The sequence below is a fragment of the Gigantopelta aegis genome, chromosome 13 (genome assembly GCF_016097555.1).
Source record: "Gigantopelta aegis isolate Gae_Host chromosome 13, Gae_host_genome, whole genome shotgun sequence".
Classification (NCBI taxonomy): Eukaryota; Metazoa; Mollusca; class Gastropoda; order Neomphalida; family Peltospiridae; genus Gigantopelta; species Gigantopelta aegis.
The window spans coordinates 1,526,993-1,542,283 of NC_054711.1; the positions used below are offsets into that span (position 1 = coordinate 1,526,993).

Consider the following 15,291-nt stretch of genomic DNA (forward strand, 5'->3'; position numbering starts at 1 on the left):
GAGCAATTATCAGCAAACAAGAACTAAACAAAACAAAAATAAAAATAAAATAATAATAATAATAATAATAATAATAATAATTAATAATAATAACAAAAAACAACAAACAAACAAACCAAAAAATAAACAAAGAAACGAAAACAAACAAATTAGATAAAGAAAGACAAAATAAGAAACATGGAACAGTAGTTGCCAGAGAAAACTCGCTTCCCAGTGTCTACAAAGAGGACAACACACTGCACAACACACTGCAAACAATACACGCAACATAAAACATTACATAACACACTGCAAACAATACACACAACATAAAACATTACATAACACACTGCAAACAATACACACATCATAAAACATTACACAACACACTGCAAACAATACACACAACATAAAACATTACACAACACACTGCAAACAATACACACAACATAAAACATTACACAACACACTGCAAACAATACACACAACATAAAACATTACACAACACACTGCAAACAAAAAAGTAAAGTTTGTTTTATTTAACGACGCCGCTAGAGCACATTGATTTTTTATCTTATCATCGGCTATTGGACGTCAAACATATGGTCATTCTGACACTGTTTTTAGAGGAAACCCGCTGTCAGCACAGCAAGGGATCTTTTATTTGCGCTTCCCACAGGCAGCAGGCACAAACCATGGCCTTTGTTGAACCAGTTATGGATCACTGGTCGGTGCAAGTGGTTTACACCTACCCATTGAGCCTTGCGGAGCACTCACTCACACACTGCAAACAAAAAAGTAAAGTTTGTTTTATTTAACGACGCCGCTAGAGCACATTGATTTTTTATCTTATCATCGGCTATTGGACGTCAAACATATGGTCATTCTGACACTGTTTTTAGAGGAAACCCGCTGTCAGCACAGCAAGGGATCTTTTATTTGCGCTTCCCACAGGCAGCAGGCACAAACCATGGCCTTTGTTGAACCAGTTATGGATCACTGGTCGGTGCAAGTGGTTTACACCTACCCATTGAGCCTTGCGGAGCACTCACTCAGGGTTTGGAGTCGGTATCTCGATTAAAAATCCCATGCCTCGACTGGGATCCGAACCCAGTGCCTCGACTGGGATCCGAACCCAGTACCTACTAGCCTGTAGACCGATGGCCTGCCACGACGCCACCGAAGCCGGTCACTGCAAACAATAGACACAACATAAAACATTACACAACACACTGCAAACAATACACGAAACATAAAAACATTACATAACACACTGCAAACAACACACACAACACACAAAATAAAACAATACATAACACACTGCAAACAATACACACAACATAAAACATTACACAACATACTGGAAACAATACACACAACATAAAATATTACACAACACGCTGCAAACAATACACACAACATAAAACATTACACAACACACTGCAAACAATACACACAAAACAAAACATTACACAACACACTGCAAACAATACACACAACATAAAAACATTACATAACACACTGCAAACAATACACACAACACACAACATAAAACAATACACAACACACTGCAAACAATACACACAACATAAAACATTACACAACACACTGCAAACAATGCACACAACATAAAACATTACACAACACGCTGCAAACAATACACACAACATAAAACATTACACAACACGCTGCAAACAATACACACAACATAAGACATTACACAACACACTGCAAACAATACACACAACATAAGACATTACACAACACGCTGCAAACAATACACACAACATAAGACATTACACAACACACTGCAAACAATACACACAACATAAGGCATTGCACAACACACTGCAAACAATACACACAACACACAACATAAAACAATACACAACACACTGCAAACAATACACACAACATAAAACATTACACAACACTGCAAACAATGCACACAACATAAAACATTACACAACACGCAGCAAACAATACACACAACATAAAACATTACACAACACGCTGCAAACAATACACACAACATAAGACATTACACAACACGCTGAAAATAATAAACACAACATAAAAAAACATTGCATAACACACTGCCAACAATACATACAACACACAACATAAAACATTACACAACACACTGCAAACAATACACACAACATAAGACATTACACAACACGCTGCAAACAATACACACAACATAAGACATTACACAACACACTGCAAACAATACACACAACATAAGGCATTGCACAACACACTGCAAACAATACACACAACATAAAACATTACACAACACACTGCAAACAATACAAACGGCATAAAACATTGCACAACACACTGCAAACAATACACACAACATAAAACATTACACAACACGCTGCAAACAATACACACAACATAAGACATTACACAACACGCTGCAAACAATACACACAAGATAAAACATTACACAACACACTGCAAACAATGCACACAACATAAGACATTACACAACACACTGCAAACAATGCACACAACATAAAACATTACACAACACGCTGCAAACAATACACACAACACAAAACATTACACAACACACTGCAAACAATACACACAGCACAAAACATTCCACAACACACTGCAAACAATACACACAACACAAAACATTACACAACACACTGCAAACAATACACACAACATAAAACATTACACACTGCAAACAATACACACAACATAAAACATTAGACACTGCAAACAATACACACAACATAAAACATTGCACAACACACTGCAAACAATACACACAACATAAAACATTGCACAACACGCTGCAAACAATACACACAACACAAAACATTACACAACACACTGCAAACAATACACACAACACAAAACATTACACAACACACTGCAAACAATACACACAACATAAAACATTACACACTGCAAACAATACACACAACATAAAACATTAGACACTGCAAACAATACACACAACATAAAACATTGCACAACACACTGCAAACAATACACACAACATAAAACATTGCACAACACACTGCAAACAATACACACAACATAAAACATTGCACAACACACTGCAAACAATACACACAACATAAAACATTACACAACACACTGCAAAGAACACAAACGGCATAAAACATTGCACAACACACTGCAAACAATACGCACAGCATAACATATTGCACAACATACTGCAAATAATACAAACAGCACATAATATTATGCAACATTTAAACAGCATAAAACATTGAAAAACATACCGAAACAACACTTTACACAACAGACAACACAACTCTGCAAAACATATTTTCCAACACACAGCACAGCACATACACAACACATTCTATAACACTCCGCCAAACACTTTCAGTAACACATTATACAACAAATAACAATCAATGGAAAACACATTGCCCAACATACTGCACGACACATTCTACAACATATTGTACAACAAATTGCCCGATATACTGCACGACACATTCTACAACATATTGTACAACACATTGACAACATACTGCACGACACATTAAATAACATTGTACAACACATTGCCCAACATACTGCACGACACATTAACCACATTGTACAACACACTAAACAACATATTGTACAACACATTGACAACATACTGCACGACACATTAAACGACATAGTGTACAACGCAACACCGTGTATAGCACTACACATATTGCAGAATAGTGAAGTGTTCAGAAGACCAAGGACTCGCGAAACATTTAACTGGTACCATCATCTTCTATAACATTACATTTATATAATGTTCGGCGCAAACACCAGTCTACCGAGCGTTCGCGTTCGAGATCGCTTCTGAACATGCTTCTGATTTGGAAAATACAATGCACAACACATAAATATCAGGAGGTTCAACTAATAATGCATTAATTCTTAGCTCAGTGGTAAAGCACTAGCTTGATTCGCGGTCGATCTAGGATCGGACCCCGTCAGTGTGCCCATTGGGCTATGTTTTGTTCCAGCCAGTGCACCACAACTGGTATATCAAAGGCCGTGGAATGTGCTATTCTGTCTGTGGGATTGTGCATATAAACAATCACTTGCTATTAATGGAAAAATGTAGCGGGTTTCCTCTCTAAGACTATATGTCAAAATTACCAAATGTTTAACATCTAACAGACGATGATTAATAAATACATTTGCTCCAGCGGAGTCGTTAAACAAAACAAACTTTAATTCGTCTTTCAGTTTTGGGGTGCGGCACAATACATAATCGCAGAGTTGGGGGCAGTCTCCCTGTGCTATCCCACCCTACCCACTTCATCCACCCTTCGCTGCAGACGTCTATACAACGCATTTCATTAAACATTGCACTCTGCATTCACATTTGTTCCGTTGCAACCAGAAATGTTTTATTTATCGACGCACCACTCAACACATTTTATTTACGATTATATGGCGTCAGATATATGGTTAAGGACCACACAGATATTGAGAGATGAAACCCAATGTCGCCACTTCAAGGGGTACTCTTTTCGATTAGTAGCAAGGGATGTTTTATATGCACCATCCTACAGACAGGGTAGTACATATCACGACCTTTGGTATACCAGTCGTGGTGCACTGGCTCTAACGAATTCGTGCTGCTACTTGGAACATGTTGCGTGTCACAAATACCAATAGCTGATAATTAATACTTCAATGTGCTCTAGTGGTGTCGTACACAAAACACAAACGTTTCCTGCACTCACCTCTCCTTGATATGCGCTCGGTCCAGGATCGATCCCCGCTTGTGAGCCCATTGGGCTATTTCTCTTTCAGTCAGTGCACACCACGACTGGCATATTAAAGGCTGGTATGTGCTGTCGTGTCCTTGGCAAATGCATATAAAACAATCCCATGCTACTAATGGGGAAAATGTGCTTTCCTTAGAGGACTACGAGTCAAAATTACCGAATGTTTCCTTTCCAATATATGATAAGTAATAAATCAATGTGCTCTAGTAGTATTGGTAAGCGATTTTACTTGTTTACCTTTTCCTATACTCACCTCTCCTAATCAGTAGCGGAAGCGAGTTTCTTATCTCATTCTTCAGATCGTGTTACATATCCAATAGCCATTAATTTAACAGAACACAATTTTATCTCAACTCGGATCACATAAAATGATTCATGATCAAATACAAATGTAGGTTCTACTATTTCATGTTCCATGCACGTAACAGATGTACGTAGTCAACAAACGTATGGGTTAGTCCAGGGATTTAAATGCTTTTAAAGCAAAATACAGAAAGTTATAGATATAATTGAGTAAATTAGCATTCGTGTCACAAAGGAGATTACAGTGTTTATCTATATTTGATCTGGTAAAAATAATACTTTAGTAAATTGATGTTTTTTTGCTTTATGGAAAAATAAAGAGATGGTAGCCTGTTTTTCCTCTTTCGCTCTGTCTGTCTCTCTCTCTCTCTCTCTCTCTCTCTCTCTCTCTCTCTCTCTCTCTCTCTCTCTCTCTCTCTCTCTCTCTCTCTCTCTCTCTCTCTCTCTCTCTCTCTCTCTCTCTCTCTCACTCTCTCTCTCTCTCTCTCTCTCTTTTTCGTAATCGACGAAATAACCATTAACCATATATTAGACACAATATACCTGTCGTTTTTTGTGGGGTTTTTTTTTCTTTTTTCGTTCGTTAAAAAATTACAGCCTAGCAGCCGACATTGGTTTTTCGGACGCTCTAAGCAATATCTATTAGGAAATATGATAAAGTTTGAACTACAAAAACAGCACGATAAGAAAACACTGAATTTACAGGTTTTCTTTAAAGTTTAACATTAATTTTAGTTGTTCAAAAGCTGATAATAATGATAGCAAACTGTGAACAGTCTCTTTATTTTGTTTTTCTTATCATAAGTCTTCAACAATTCAACTGTAACTGGGCGCGCTCGCTGTTACGTATACTCGGCACGTAAACTCCATTGATACATCACGCACATGGTGAATGACAGAAACCCCGCTCGCCACGCCCACAGATCTCTATTAACCTCACAGATTCCACGCTGGCTGCGAAAATGGGCAGCTACAAGGCTTCGCAACACGCCCCTTTCCATTTAACATTATTTACGACGTAAATGGTTTTATTAAAACGAAAACACAACCTTACGTTAATTATGACGTAGTTTGCAAATCGGTTTGCCTCCTTTGTGCGAGAATAATGAGTTTATTAATGGAACACTATAAAAGCAAGGCGTGGAGAGGGAATGGCGGGTTGGTAGACCCGCGTTGCTCCTGTAATAGCAAGGCATAGCTAAGCCACTAGTCAGACTGTTGGGTGATATTCAAAGTGGCCGCACACCTTACACATACACTGTCGTACGAACCTGTTCTAAATGAATCGGTATGTTAGGTGAAGAGTATTCAAGTTACTTGGCAATATTAAAAAGGTGTAAAACATTGAATATATTTTTTCGATGCCGCTGTGGACTGCAATAGTACTTCTCTGGATAAGTTTGGCATCCTCGAAAGGTGAGAGACTTAATCCGTTGTTACCTCATTTGTGAAAAAAGAGACAATTTTAGAAAGTTAATTTTATTTTATTTTATTTTATTTTTTTGGCGTGGTGGGGAGGGTTAATCTATCAATTTGAAAATATAATTATATAACTTACACAATATGTTAATTTTTTCTTTAGTATATTTGAGTTTGTGTGTGTGTGTGTATGTGTGTGTGCGCGTGTGTGTGTATGTGTGTGCGTGCGTGCGTGCGTGCGCATTTTAGTTTTTTAACTTTGTTTTTAGTTTGTTTTTCTTGTGTTGTTGATTTTGTTGTATATTTTATTCATTTCTAATTATGATTTCAAAGTCACTTGATCATTACCTCTATTAGTTATAAAAAACCGAGTATAGTTTATTTTTTATTTAGAACATTATATATTAAATAATAATGTGTCTATCCCATGCTGTTTAGACTTTACTAACCTTTTATATGCAAATAAAATGTGATACTCTACTTTTAAAGTATTATCATTATGTTGTCTGTTTATCATGATCTACCAATGGTAAAATATTACCTCTAAATATATATCTGAATATACCCTCTAAATAAATATAAAATTAAACAATACTACTCGGAACTAAACGTCTACCGTTACTGTCAGGACCCCCCCCCCCCCCAAAAAAAAAAAAAATAATAATAATAAAAAAAAAAAAAAAAAAAAAAAAAAAAAAAAAAAAAAAAAAAAAAAAAAAAAATAATTAATTAATTAATTAATTAATTAAATAAAATAAATAAATAAATAAATAAATAAAATAAAATAAAAAAACCTCTGAAAACAAAAGAAACACGTGCATGTATAAGGTTAAAGTTGCTGATTCTATTTAATATATAAGGTTGGCAGCTTTAACTTAATGTTTGCCCAATCGTAAATGTTAAAGTTCGTTAAAGTTTGTTTTGTTGACAGTCATCACTAGAGCATATTGATTAATTAGCTTTTGGATACTGAATATCAGATATTGATTAATTAGCTTTTGGATACTGAATATCAGATATTGATTAATTAGCTTTTGGATACTGAATATCAGATATTGATTAATTATCTTTTGGATACTGAATATCAAATATTGATTAATTAGCTTTTGGATACTGAATATCAAATATTTCAGTATTCGGACATTAGACTTCAGAGAAAACCTGCAACATGTTTCCATTAGCATCAATGCATCATTGATATGAACTTTCCCCAAAGGTCAGCACGGCTCATGCCAAGGTCTTTGATACACCTGTTGTGGAACACTTGTTGGAATGGGAAATAAAACATTCGTAATGGCAATATAGATGATGGTCGTAGTTGTTATGAGGTGATAGTTCGCCAGTGATAGCGAGGAGGAAGATGTGGGGTGTATTGTTGACGACAGTATTGGTACGTGGCTGTTATGAGGTGATAGTTCGCCAGTGATAGCGAGGAGGAAGATGTGGGGTGTATTGTTGACAACAGTATTGGTACGTGGTTGTTATGGGGTGATAGATCGCCAGTGATAGCGAGGAGGAGGTGGGGTGTATTGTTGACGACAATATTGGTACGTGGTTGTTATGGGGTGATAGTTCGCCAGTGATAACGATGAGGATGAGGTGGGGTGTATTGCTGAGAGAGAGAGAGAGAGAGAGAGAGAGAGAGAGAGAGAGAGAGAGAGAGAGAGAGAGAGAGAGAGAGAGAGAGAGAGAGAGAGAGAGAGACAGACAGACAGACAGACAGACAGACATATAGGCAGACAGAGAGAATAGAGAGAGAGACGGAGACAGACAGACTGGCAGACAGGCAGGCAGGCAGGCAGGCAGGCAGACAGACAGACAGACAGAGAGACAGACGAGAGAGATAGAGGCAAAGCTTTAGAAGAGAAAGGAGAGAAAGTAAAACATTTCGTGCTTAAATGTCAATTTAAGGTTCATGCACGCTCGCCTGACCATACACCTCAGCTTTACTGATAGAAAAGTCTGTGTAATCGTCTTACTCCTCCCCGTGGATCTGTTAACCATTACTCCTGTCGGGAGTTGACGCCAGGACGCGAACCCAGTCCTTAGCCTTTATCCCGATGGATTAACTACTTCACCCTAACGCAACGAAACTGCAAAGAGACGCTTTCTATTTGTAAGAACGTATATGCATTAACAGCGACTGCAAATCTCTGGCGCCGCTTGAGAAAAACACAACTGCGAACAAATGATAAATTGGTGTGGCAATCACCATTACGTGAAACATTAAACATGTTGACTGCAGGTCACACGGCGGTTGACCGTCGACATACACAGTCGTATGCACTTTATGTGCTTTATCCTTTAGCTAACGCTCGCTAGAATGCTTTCCTTTATTTCTTCATTCATTTGTGTTTTTCTTTTCCTTATCTCATATGTAGTATTTCACGTGCCCATATCCAAGTAAGGCTCAAGAACGCTCACTAGCTACGATCAAACGATCTGTGAACATTTTGAAAAAAAACAATAACGTTGCCTTAAATTTAATGAAGTTTGTTTTATGCTTCTTTTGTGTTTTCGTTATTGTTTTTGTTTTTAATTGTTTGTGTGTGTTTGGTTGGGGGGGGGGGGGGGGCGTTTTTTTTGGAGGGTTGGGGGGGTTGAAGGGGGATTCTTCTGATTTATTTCTACATAGCTAAAATTCAACTACAAGAATATCAAAATGGTAAAATATGAATTTAAATTGATAATAAGAAAAAATTGTAACATCGAACCAGATTTCATTAACAGGATAATTAAAGTGCCGTTACATTCATTATAATTTAACGTTATCCCATTGATCTAGCGTAGCAACGAGAGTTTGTTCATTTCTCGACGTTGTTAGGGAACGTTATAATTTGATGCCGTCATTATAAGCAAGTATAATTCAAATTTAATAATTGTCTATTATTTCTTTTACGTTCATTTGGGTATGGAAATAAATTATCCGCAAACGTTTTTGTTGATACCCCGATGAACGTAAAATAACAAACAATCCTTAATTAAACTTTGCCGTTAAGTTTTGTCATTCATGTTCCAGCGCTCTTTGCTATGCAGACAGGGTGCGGGATTATTGGTTATGTCTCACCCTACTGCATTCTGTGTGCACTAATTTGACACTGAATTGTAAAATGCTTATTGCGTGTTAGTGTTGAACGTGACTGACCCTATCCATTTAACACTTTTCAATATCCGATATGATTTTCAAGTTTCTGCAATGGTTGCCATTCAGCGTTTGATACAGTATGAAATAGCTACATGTAGACTTCAATTTAATTGTGTGATTGCTTTCTGTGCAAAAACAGTTTTCCGTCTGATTGATTTCAACTTTTGATGACTGATCTTATTCAAAGATTATGAGAGCATAACATACACATAAGTATTAGAACTATTGTCCAAGTATATTAGAAAAACAGCATTTAAAAAAAGTTGTATAATGTCTTTTGGCGTTGACAAATACCGAGTAACATTGACTTGTTTAATATTTTCCAAATTTAAAAACACTCGTGACGAATCATATACATATTAGGGTTGACACGATACATCATACACCTACCTCACGATACGATACGTATCATGATACGATACGCATTACGATACGTAATTCATGCTAAGATACCTATTGCGATACATAATTCACGATACGATACGTATCACGATACGTAACTCATGATAAGCTACGTATTGCCATACATAATTCACGATACGATACGTATCACGATACGCAACTTATGGTAATATACGTATTGCGATACATAATTCACGATACGATACGTATCACGACACGTAACTCATGATAAGATACGTATTGCGATACATAATTCACGATACGATACGTATCACGATACGCAACTTATGGTAAGATGCGTATTGCGATACATAATTCACGATACGATACGTATCACGATACGCAACTTATGGTAAGATACGTATTGCGATACATAATTCACATGACGATACGTATCACGATACGTAATTCATGATAAGATACGTATTGCAATACCTGATTCAATATATTTTCCCCGTAAAATCAGAAGATAAAGCTTAGGTAAAATAATTTAACTAAGCAATAAGCATGGCCAAAGTGAAACATTGATTAAATAAACAGTTTTAATCTGAAAAGGCTACATCACAGACACACTGACATCAGCAGGCACATGTTATATTTCCGCTTCACTTTCTATCCTTGAAGGAAATAGCTGGTCAGTACATTTCAGTACAAACTGGTGTTGGTAAGTATGAATACAAGCACTGGCAAGGATATCGTGTATCGTCGTCAGTCTCTCATGATACATCGATGCATCGGTGCATCGTGACACACCTAATTATATATATACAGTAGAATCGCATTGGCTCGAACGCCCAACGGTCGAACCTACCGGTATTCTCGAACCAAGAACAAAGTCCCGATTTTTCTCTCTATTAAACCCCTTTATTTTGGTGCTGATTGGACCCCTAGGGTCGAACAGAAGCTTTCTCTCGAACCAGTTTATTGGTCCGAACTGTAAAATTAAACATATTTAGCTCGAACGGCTACGTCTATCCGAAGAAATATAAAAAATAATTTACGTATATTTTCGTCGACCCTTTCACGCTTATCGTGTTGTTTATTTAGCACCTGTCGGTAATTATCGTTCAGGTACAGATAATTGTAATGCGGTAATCGTTAGATGAATGAACCTTGCAAGTAAAATCCAATCAACTCATGAGTCAATCAGCCCATCTGGCCCAGCCGGTTTTAGGGAAACATGCGAGGTTGTCCGATTGATTTTTGTGTTACAGAAGCACCCGACAACGGCCGAATGCATGGTACGAACTACCCGATGGGTCGAACAGACTTTGGTGCACCGACAGTGGTCGAGCCAATGAGATTCTACTGTATATGTATATATATATATATATATATATATATATATATATATATATATATATATATGGGTTAGCATGTATGGGAATTTATGGCGTGTTTTTATAAAAAAAAACTGTTCAAGCACGCCTGTCACAGCAGCAACATCTGACTTTGCAAGAGAGTTCTAGCCACGACAGGTTAGCAGATAAACCAGGGCAATCTCTTTTTGTAATGATGATAGCAAAGCGCTGCCTATTGCGACTGTGACAATGAGGCGTCATCATTAGCATGAGTTAGACATTAAATCTGTTAATAACCGCCGGATACAAATGGGCAGGTATGTCGTTAAATGAGACTTTCCTTTCACTGTTCTTGCCTGGTATCTTCAGTGATATCGCGACGATAATTCATTCATACAGCCACCGATATTTCCATTATTCTACTGCCACCATTCCAGGGTTACCATTTGTAAAGTGTGTCACGCTAGACGTTACGGTCCTGGGTGTGACCGGGAGCGGCTGTTCAGTGGATGTCTGCGATCATTCCGGCACGTCTTGGTGTAACACTGTTATAAGCCTGAAGTGGCATACAGTTTTGGCTAGCACAACTTTTAAAGCACCACACCACCGTCCCCTTTGTGGTTATCAGCCTGGTTTACGAAATAGATCTTTATTGAATTTTAAATAAACAATAATAATAGCTTTTCAAAGTTTTATTGATCATGTAATTTTAAAATAATAGTAATAATAACAACAACAACAACAACAACAACAACAATAATAATAATAATAATAATAATAATAATAATAATAATAACAATAATAATAATAATAATACCAAGAACAAGAACAAGAACAAGAACAAGAACAAGAACAATAATAATAATAATAATAACATAATATTATTGAAACACGTCTTGGGAGACACCTGTTTATTCAGGACACTCTACATACCGGCGCATTTCGTCAGTCCTGGTTAAGACACAGTCGAACAATCCAAATTTGAGAGGGTTTTTTTAAATGCTATTTCCTTCTTCTTCGTTTTGACACCCAATAGATGATGATTAATAAATCATTGTGCTCTAGTGGTGTCGTTAAAAACCAAACTTTTAACGTTTTCTTCTTCTTTTTCAAAGACTCCGACGAATGGTTTGTGGTCGACATCAATGACTGGGAGTTAGACGAAAAGTCAGATTTTTTGGTTGATGAGAACTTCCTAAGAATCCCACCCAAAGAATCTGTCAAGTCGAAGTCTTCCCAGCATACAGTTCCGGCAGCCCAGAAGACCAAAACTGTGCCAGTGAAAACAGGTATTCCATTATGTTTATGTACATTGATTCTGTATCTTTAATATTCAGGTTCCAATACCGTATCCAGTATTTAATATTAATTTATATAATATTTAACATTATAATATTATTCCTTTTCTTTATCCTATCAAGACCGTTTCTCTGCCCAATACAGAGTCGAATGGGCGTTTGGCAAAATAGTGTTTGATATTATTTACCAATCGTCATATTACTAGGTGGCCGTATCAGTGGGGCGAGGGAACAGGCTCCTGCATATATATTTGCCAAACCCTATATTTATGACAATTGGTTTTATTTACATATATAAAACGAAAACAACAAAAATAAAAACAAACAAAACACAAAAGCAAAAGCAAATAAATAAGTGAATAAATAAATAAATAAATAAATAAATAAATAAATAAATAAAATAATAATACAAAAAAAAAAAAAAACCCACAAAAAAACCTAACAAAACAAAACAAAAACAAAACCCCAGAAACAACAAAAAACCAACAACAACAAACAAACAACACACAAACAAACAAAAGAACAACAACATACACACCAAACAAGCAAACAAACCTCAGCAAAGAACAATAACAACAGCAACAACCATAACCACAACATCATCAATAACAACAACAGAACAAACCGTCTACATAATGAATTTCTACCTGTGGCACTTAACTCAAACATCGTGTGAACTCTTTCTCAGACACTCCCAAACATGACGATGCACTACACGGCACCAAGACAGCTGCGTCGAAAAACAAGTTAGCATCGAACGATATACAGAAGGAGTTGGCGTCAGAAGATCTGTTACTGCACAACAACGTGGGCCATGTACCGCCGCGACAACCACCACAACGTCATGCAGACAAGCAGAGCGACGTCGTGGCCAACCAACACAAGAAGGTGGACAGTAGTTCTTCAAACAACCAGCAAAACGGTTAGAGTACAAACTGTTTTACTTGTTCGTCCATCCATCATCCAGCCACCCAGGCATCAACTCAATGAAGCAATCAACTATCTTCTTTTCTTCTTGTATTGTTCTTATCATCACCACTATCATCATCATCATCATCATCATCATCTTCTTCTTCTTCTTCTTCCTTTTCTCCTCCTTCTCCTCCGACTTCTTCTTCTTCTTTTACTTCTTCTTCTCCTCTTCATACATCTGTTCTACGTCTATTTCTCTATTTCTCTATTTCTTTTTCTTCTTCTTCTTCTTTTTCTTCTTCTTCTTCTACTACTTCTTCTTTTACTTTTTCTTTTACTTCTTTTTCTCTTCCTACATTTGTTCATCTTCTTTTCCCCCTTTTCCTACATGGTTTTCTTCTTCTACTAATTCTTCTTCTTCTCCTCCTTGTACTTCTTTTCTTCTTCTTCTTTCTTCTCTAGCCTACTACCACAACAACCATTAGACCTACCACCACCATCGTATTTGTAATGGTAATAATACTATGATAGTGATTATGCTGGGCACGGTCTTAATGTTAACCTTTGATATTTTCAGTCCTTCCACCGGCGACTAGCGATATAGAATGCGACCAGGAGAACGATGTCGACTGTTTGTTCAGATCGGAGGAGTTGATACCCATACAGACTAAATCTAGTGCCAAAACTGCCAAATCTGTACCAGTGACCACAAATAGGGATGCCAAATTGTCACAAGCTGTCAAAAGTAGAACGAATGAAGTGCCAAAAAGTGAAAAAGCAAAAATTAAAAGCCAACCAACGACCAGAGTGAGGGTGACGTCAAATATAGGAGGAAAAGGTAAACACTATGAATGTCCATGAGAGATTTCAGAATACAGAACGACAAAACCATTATCCATTATCCAAACGGTATCTCAGCAGAATGCAGATTCGAAATGATATTTAGCAAACAGTGGTTCATTCCATCGATCGTTATCTAGTACATCGTCTTTAGGACGTAACCACTCCCGAATATGTGTATTTCCGATTCCTTGGATGATTTTTATGTTTTGTGAGAGTGCGTGTAGAACAGACATTTTGAATATTTAAATATCTTCTTTTTTCAAGTGGTTATCTTTTTTTAGCACAGCTTTATTCAGGCGCGGATTTGTCAGGGCGTTTGTGTGTGCACCAACTAGTCGACATTCAAAGGGTTCCGACAATCCAATACTTAAAAGGACATTCCTGAGTTTGCTGCATTGTAAGATGTTTCCGACTAATAAAATATTTCTTCGATTAAACTTACATATTAAATATATTTTCTTGTTTAGAATATCAGTGTCTGTATATTCAATATGTTTCTGGTCGTCTTAATATTAATTTTGTAATAAGGCCAAATTGGATTTTGTCTTCAAATAATTTCGTACGTACAAAACAAATTATTTTAGGAAATAAAATGAAATTTAACCTAGTACAAATATTAGAACGATTACAAACACGTTTACTATGTTATGCAGAAAAATATATTTGATATGTAATTAAAATCGTTAAAAAGTCTCTGTTAGTCGATAACATCTTAAACAGTGCAGCACACTCAGGCATGTCCCTTTAACGGTGGAATATCATCCAGTATGATGCAGAGGTCGGCTGGAGTTTTCTGGGGAAGACTGCCATATATAATATTTAATATTTAAAACAAATAAGTACGCATTTTTAAGTTGTACCTCCTCACTCTTCGTTCGTTTTTATTTCCTATGATTTAAGGTTAACTG

General features: G+C 36.7%; 1 protein-coding gene across 1 annotated transcript in view; it reads left to right on the forward strand.

Annotated features, from left to right (window-relative positions):
• The first annotated feature begins 6,224 nt into the window (after window positions 1–6,224).
• Window positions 6,225–15,291, forward strand: part of LOC121387658 — a 21,013-nt gene continuing 11,946 nt past the window's right edge. The window contains exons 1-4 of the mRNA XM_041518845.1: window positions 6,225–6,479; window positions 12,446–12,619; window positions 13,317–13,550; window positions 14,118–14,378. Coding sequence (XP_041374779.1) covers window positions 6,425–6,479; window positions 12,446–12,619; window positions 13,317–13,550; window positions 14,118–14,378 — 724 coding nt within the window. The 5' untranslated portion in view covers window positions 6,225–6,424. The remainder of the gene's footprint in view (window positions 6,480–12,445; window positions 12,620–13,316; window positions 13,551–14,117; window positions 14,379–15,291) is intronic.